Source organism: Pogoniulus pusillus, chromosome 29 (genome assembly GCF_015220805.1).
Source record: "Pogoniulus pusillus isolate bPogPus1 chromosome 29, bPogPus1.pri, whole genome shotgun sequence".
In the NCBI taxonomy this organism is placed as follows: Eukaryota; Metazoa; Chordata; class Aves; order Piciformes; family Lybiidae; genus Pogoniulus; species Pogoniulus pusillus.
Window position 1 is genome coordinate 736,306 of NC_087292.1, and position 7,445 is coordinate 743,750.

Here is a 7,445-nt window from a genome sequence, read left to right on the forward strand (position 1 = left end):
TTCAAACACAGCCTCAGCCAAGGCTTTCAGAAGCTCCTGTGGACTCTGCCTCTGCAGCCCTGGGCCCAGCAAAGGCCCAGCAGGTTGCCAGCCTGAAGGCTCAGACACCGGCAGGGAGAAGGGCAGGATGGAGCCAAGTCAAGCTGTGTTTATTCACCCCATTCCTGATGCCAGTCTCTGCCTGGGCAGAGCTGGAGGAGGAGCAGGAGGTGGAGAAGTGCTCACCCCTCTGGCATGCAGATGCTGCCAGATCATCCTCTCTGCCGTGCAGGCTGGCATTACCCAGACCTCTCCATATAGTTCCTCTCACCTGCTCCCTAGTTTTGTGGCTGCAGTAGTTTGTGTGATGCCCTTTCAGAGGGTTGTGGTGGGAATCTATTGGCTTAGAGGTTTATACTGCTCTCGGATTTGCTTTTAATTAGATCTGGTGTGGTCTGTCCCACTGCCTAGGAAACAGCTCCACGTGGAGGCTGCCGTTGGTGCCCTGTCTGGGTAGCCAGCACCACTTCCTCACCGCGGTTTGCAGGAGCCCATGTCTGTGCCAGTAGGAATAGCTGTGGGCACTGCCCCAGCACTCCCTCCCGTGCCCTGCTGGGTGGCTGCATGCCCATCAGTGCCTGCACCCCAGGGCCCCCCCAGCATGCAGCTTTCAGCAAGCACAGCAGCTGCATGCGGAGCCAGGGCTGGCCGCTCCGGGCGCTTGGGGAGGTGGCAGCCTGGGCTCAGCTGCCTGGGAGGGCCTGGGTGCAGTCGTAGCCCAGGGGAGGTTCTCCTGCATGGCAGTGGGAGCAGAGCAGGAGATTCCCCCTCTTTGGGTGGTAGCTGTGCAGTGCAAGCTGCTGGGTCACTCGGATGGAGTCTCTGTGCTGCAGGTGTCTATGAAAGATGCTTTTCCTACCCAAATCTGTCACTAGGAACCGTTCAGAGAGCAGCAATACTGAGACTCTAGGGAGCCACAAAAGGGAATGCTTAAATGTCTGTGATGAGGATGCTGAAAAACAAAGTTTTAAGCTGCACTATGGATCCCCCTGCACTGCTCTGTGTAACCAGTTTTAGCCAGATGTGGCCAGTGGGCTTTGGTCCTCTGAGTGATCAGAAGACCCTTCCTGGTGTCTCAGTGAAGCTCTAGCCAGGAGCTGCTCAGACAGCGTGTTCACTTCTGTGTGCCATCCCATGCAGCTCTGCTGTCCTGCAGAGCAGTGAACGTTTGGCCCTTCTGAAGGATGAGATTGTTCAGCTGTTGCTGAAGCCACGCTCGAAGCTGGGGAGGGAGCTGAGCTGGCGTCTGGCACGGGCCTGCCCCCGTGCTGCTTGTGTTGTGAAGGGCTGATACTGAGGGCTGGGGTGACACAGTGGGACAAAAGTGTGCTTCCTCCTTCCCTCCCTGTGCCCTGTGGCACTGCAGCACCAAGCCAGGGCATAGCCAGAGCCTTCTGCACTTGGCCGCATCCCTTGGGGAAAAGTTGTGTGGACCTCTCCAATTCCATACCATGCAGGCAAGCATTTCTGTGCCCACACCATCTGGGCTGCAGATGAGAGCACAGAAAGGACAGGGTTCCTCTGGCACAGCAGTAACTGCGTGGCGTTCTCTGCTCTCTCTGTTCTCAGGGCTACTTACCGGAGAGCAAATTCAACCGCATCCTGACCGAGCCAATGCTGCGAGACGCGGGGCCTCGCCGCAGGGGGAGGCGGCCCCGGAGCGAGCTCATCAAAGGCCCTGGCGTTGTAGCAGATGCTTCCTCTGGAATGGGACCACTCTTCATGAACGGACTGATTGCTGGGATGGATCTGGTAGGACTTCAGAACATGAGAAACATGCAAGGGATCCCCCTGACCGGGCTGGTTGGGTTTCCCGCTGGGTTTGCAGCGGTGCCCGCTGGCGAGGACGTGAAAAGCACCCTGAGTATGTTGCCCATGATGCTGCCGGGCATGGCCACCGTACCGCAGATGTTTGGCGTCGGAGGACTTCTCAACTCCCCCATGGCAACGACTTGTACTGCGACTGCTCCGACCTCGTTAACAAGCACAACGAAAGGTGGCACGGCCAGCCCAGAGAAAGCTTCTGAGGATAAAGCGAGTGCCCAGGATGTGAAAGCAGAAACTGTCCCGGAGGAGAAGCCCGGCCCCAGCTCGTTTTCTAATCAGACAGAATCCGCAATAACTACCAGTAGTCCTGTAGCTTTTAACCCGTTTCTTATCCCAGGGATGTCTCCTGGACTGATCTATCCCTCAATGTTTCTTTCCCCTGGCATTGGCATGGCGCTGCCCGGCATACAGCAAACCAGGCACTCGGAGGCAGCCAACATGGAAAGCCAGAAGCGGAAGAGGAAGAAAGCAAAAGGGGAGTCGGCAAACCCGGATCCAGAAACTGTGGTGCTGCCGGAGAAGGAAGCTGCCAGCAGCCAGAACTGTGTGGAGCCAGTGCCACCCGCGCCAGCAGAGAGGGAGCAGGATGGGCCCGCGGCCGAGGGGCGCCAGGCGGCTTGCGGCACTGATTAGGGCTTTGGTTTCCTTGCAAACAAACACACAAAGATTGTGGCTTGTGAGTTTCTTACCCCATAAACTCTTTGTTACTTCTCTCGCCCCACTCCGCCTCCATCAACCTGTGTTTCCATCAGTAATACTCCCCAGCCGACCCCTGTCAGGACAAACTCTGGTGACATTGTCCATGTTGGTAGCTGCAGGGTCTTGCCACTTTCTTAGATACAAACGGTGTTGTCTAGCTAGCGTGGGAGGCACCCAGCCCACCTTCTCTTGGCCGCTCCTTCATCCCAGCCAACGATAGCAAATCCAGCACTCGGCCACTCCCCCCCCACCGATTCTTTCATTCCTTTGAGAAGGAAAAAGCAGCAAAACAAAAAAGAGCAAAAGAAAAGTCTTTGCCTCTTGGTCCACACACAGACGAGGGTCTTTGTGTGCAGCAACACTGAAGGAGAACGCCTGTCTCTGGGGTTAAAAGCACAGCTATAGTAAGTGCTGACGTGTAGTTTTGATTTCAAGTATGTCCCTATTTTATCATGGTTACTAGAGTAGTAGCGTAGGCAGAAGTATATAACTGATGATTGAAAGATGCATATATTCATTTCTTGGGAAGGACGCAGCAGAACTGGTAGTGCTAGGAGGTGTCACCCCCACCTCAGAGGTTTGGAGGCAAGCTGCCGCGAGTGCAAACACCACACAGACATCCTTCTGTATCTCCTGGAACCAAAGCTTGGGTTTACGTCACGTGGGGTTTAGTTGCTGGTTCCTCGCTCCTTACAAGAGCTTCTCAGCTTGAGCTGGAGAGGGCTTGCACGTCCTGCATGACTTTTTGGGGGTTACTGCACCTGGAGCTACCAGTTTCTTGCTGTTCCACTAGTCTTTGGTTCGCTCTCATCCATGGCGTTAAGAGTGCTGCCAAGGCATGTTTGCAGCTCAGGCCAGGCCACACTTGGATGCTTCTGCATCAACACTGAGACTCTTTTGAGTTCTTGTATTCCCCACTCCCAGCCCCCAAAGCAAAGAGTCCTCCCAGCAAAGCAGGAGAGGCTGTAAACCTGCTATCCTGTTTGAGGAGTCCTCTCAGAAGGCCCCTGAGAGTTTCAGAGCTGGAGTTTGCTCTTTGCTAGTGTTAGGCTGTGAAGAGATGACCTTGGCTCCTTCTTTCCATTCCATTCACTGTTGAGCAGTATTTCCCAGCCCCCCCTCTGGCAATGCCTTTGACATGGACAGGCGTAAGGCCACCGGCCCCCACAGCGCTGGGCACTGAGGCTCCTCTGCAGGCGACTCCTCCTTCCCCTCACTCCTTTAGTTCTCTTTGTCACCTGGGCTTGTTCTTCTTTGCAGCTCATGGTCTGAGACTTGAAATAAACCCTGGGTGAAGCAGCAGCGAGGCAGGGGGCAGGAAGCTGGCGAGGCAGTCGGCAGTCATGGGTCTCACACTCGGTCGTCAGGATTTACTGTATTTTATACTGATTTTCTGTTACAGGTTTTTGCTAATTTATCAGATGGTCCAAATGTTCTGGCATAACTCCTTGGGTTGGCATTATTTATTTGTGATGCTTTCTTTGGTCATTGTATTTTATACATTTGGGATTCTAAATTATGTACCTGTCCGAATTAGCATCTCAAAGAAGTCTGTTCCCCCTGCTCTGAGAAGCCTTCGGTTTTCTGTCCTCACAGAATCGATTCCCACTTCACCACATTGGATGACGAAGACTTTTTTAATGTAACCAATCATAATGCACACCCCCCCCCCATAATTAAATGTGTTCTATTTAATGAGCTCCTCGTAGCGTAGATACCCACAGATTTCTTAGAAATGCTGCTATCTGTCTCTATTTAACTAACATTTTGTTCAGTTTTTGCCTCCAGTGGAAGCAGAAAAGGTTTTTTCAGCTGTTAAATCCAAGATCAATATAATTTATTTATGTAAAAAAAGAGAAAAAATAATCACAATTGATATATTTTTGAACCTTTTAAGTACTAACTTTCTTTTTATTCAGTAGAAGAACATGTACTTGCCCTCAATCCTTCAAATACAAATGCTATAAAACTCCATCTATCTTCAAAGCCTTACTGTGAACGGAAGCAGACATCTCTCCAGAGTCCATTTCTTGGCACGGGGTGGGGTTTTTCCCAGGGTTACACGCGGAAGGAACAGGGTTTAAAGTGGGATTTATTTACTTAGCCAGCATGCTCTATACCTTGTTCTTCCTTATCAGACATGTATGCTACGTCTCTGGGTGTTTAGGCTTCTCTTTGACTGCTACTTTGTGACCCTTTTGCAACCCGATATACTCTGTGGATTATTTAATCTGTAAGGCGTTAAGTGGCTTCTTCTTTTCCATCCTATAACAACCAAATGCCAAATCTTCACCACTTTCCATGGCTACTCACACACGAACATAACATCCTTCACCAAATGTGCTAACAAAATAAACTGTCTGTGCTCTTGAACATGGATAAAAAGAAAAAGATTTAAAAGTCAGATTTTTATTTTTTTAATTTAGTGCCTAGATGATGCTTATCTTTCAGGCTTGGCAGAGCCTTGCTACAGATGTATATAAGTTTTTTTCAGCAAATATATGTGAATGTTTAATTCACCTGACTCCGTGGTGAACCTGACTTGCCTTTTTCTCAGCACGGACCCCACGAGAAGCTGCCCAGCCCAGCAGACTTCTCCGTTCTCTGGGGCTGCTTTCCGTGCCCCGTGTGGCCCGTGGCGCTCTGAGGAGCCCCGGCCTGGCTGCCGTGGATGGAGGGCGTGGGACTAACCCCCTGCAGTGGCCAGCGGCTCCCTCACCCAGCGCCGCGGGGGTTAGCTCACCCTGCCGTGTGGGTTAGCTTGCATCCTGCCTGCCTTAGCCTGCCAGCCCCGTGGCATGATCCGTCCCGCGCGGGTTGGCCCTCTCTGCAGCCGGGGCTGACCTGCTGCTCCTCGGCCAGCTTCAGCACAGCGCCTCTCTGCCAGCCGCTTCCCTTGAGGGTGAGCAGAAGGCCAGAGCCCAGCCATGAGATCTGGACCAGCTCCAGTCCCTTGCGCTCATTGTGGCACCTCCCGGCAGCAGAGGCGTTTGGTTTCTCGGGCACCTCCCTTTCGTGCGGAGCGCTGCTGAGTGCCCAGGGGATGAGAGCTTCGTTTTTTAGAGGGGCAAACAGGTGCAGAAAGGATTTCTTTAAGGTCGGGGAGGAAAGGCACAGAGCAAACCAAGTGTTTCATTTGCTCCCCCTGCCCTCGTCCTGGCGATTTGTTGAAGCCTCTCTTTGGGAGGATGAACAGGAAAGCACCGGGCAGAAGAGGCATCAGATACAGCTCCGGCAGGGGCAGGGGAGGCAAACGATGGTGTTGGCAGTTCCAGTGTCAGTCTGCCTTTAGGCTGCAGCCTTACAGCCTGACATCACCCATGCAGAATGTTTTACTTGCTCAGTGAATCTGCAGAAACCAGGAAGCCCTTTGATCCGTGGAGAAGCATTCGTGCTGCCACTCGTGCCATGAAGTCATGGCAGCCACTGGCAGCCATTGGCACCTGTCTCATCGGACGAGGTGTTCTTCACCTCCTGGGAGAGGGAGTGAGTGGATGTGGACATGGATGTGGATGTGGAGGATGGGCAAGGGTGGGCACAGCTCTCTGGGTTTCACTCTGCAGGGCACAGATGCCCTTTCCTGGTGCATGAGGAAGTAAAACACCCTGCAGCTGCTCTCTGCTCCTGCCTCTGCTTGACCTTTACCCGGCAGGACCTAGAGAAGCAGCACCACACATTCAGACAGGAGCTCTTATTTTCTGGATGGTCACCAAAAGGTGGTTGATGATTTCCCTCAGCATGAACCAAGGCAGAGGCAGCTTCTCCATCACACCTCCAGTGCCTTGGCAAAGTCACAGGCAGGGACTTTAGGCAGTGAGCAGAGGGCAGCTCCTCTGAGGACATTCGGTTGTATTGAATAAGACTGGAGCTTTCCACCTCCTCAGGAGCCACATCAGCCCCAGGGCAGCGGAGTCACAAGAGAACACCAGCGCTCGTGCCCATTCACCACCTTCAAGCAGCACCCAGTGCCTCACCGGGCAGGTAAAGGCACCACTTGCGAGGGCCTTAAGTGCTCTGCGCCGAGTGTGCCCGGCACAGCAGCCCATGGTCACTGGCTGGGATGGCAGAGCGCCCACCCACGGTCACTGGCTGGGATGGCAGGGTGCGCAGCTGTGGGCACCAGGCAGATAGTGCTGCCGGGCAAGGACCCGGCCCAGTAGCTGGCAGAGCAGTAGCTCCGGAAAACTGTTTGTAAGAGAAATCCATCTTGTCCCTCATTTCTCTTCCCAGGTCCTTGCCCTGCATTGCTGCCCGGGCACCGATCTTCTTGGGCTGCCGCTGGCATTAGTGGTTTCATGGTGCAGCCAGCAAGAGTTTAAGGCAGCGGGGGGCAGCACTAATGGCTGGAGAGCCCAGAGTGCTGTAGCATCCAGCTCCTGCCGGTGTCTGCCTGCTACATCTTCCGTCTGGGGGTGTAACCAGAGGAGACTTCTTACAGAACAGCCTGGACTCTTAAGAAAGGGTTTCAAAGGAAAAGTGATTCCCCTCCCCCCATCTTTCTTTTATTTTTCTCAGAAGGATTTCCAGCAGAAATCCCTGTGGAGAATTACAGAATTACCTGACTCGGAAAGTCCTCCGAGATCATCACAGCCCTGCCACGGCCACCAAACCTTGGCCCCAAGTGCCATGGCCACACGGTTCTGGAACACCTCCAGGGATGGGGACTCCACCACCTCCCTGGCAGCCTGTGCCAATCCCTGACCACTCTTGCACCAAAGAAATTTGTCCTCCTCTCCAGCCTAACCCTCTCCTGGCACAATTTCCTCTTCTTCCATCACCTGGGGAGCAGAGCCCAACTCAGCTCACTACAGCCTCCTCTCAGGGAGCTGCAAAGAGCAGCTCTGCCCTCAGCCTCCTCCACACTGACCCCCCCAGCTCCC

General features: G+C 53.6%; 1 protein-coding gene across 5 annotated transcripts in view; it reads left to right on the forward strand.

Moving 5' to 3' along the window:
- CHD6 (chromodomain helicase DNA binding protein 6) overlaps window positions 1-5,084 on the forward strand; it is a 105,793-nt gene extending 100,709 nt beyond the window's left edge. For all 5 annotated transcript variants that reach the window (XM_064167961.1, XM_064167967.1, XM_064167963.1 and 2 more), the window contains one exon: window positions 1,609-5,084. In XM_064167961.1, the coding sequence (XP_064024031.1) occupies window positions 1,609-2,499 (891 nt within the window). In that variant the 3' untranslated portion in view covers window positions 2,500-5,084. The remainder of the gene's footprint in view (window positions 1-1,608) is intronic.
- The last annotated feature ends 2,361 nt before the right edge of the window (window positions 5,085-7,445 follow it).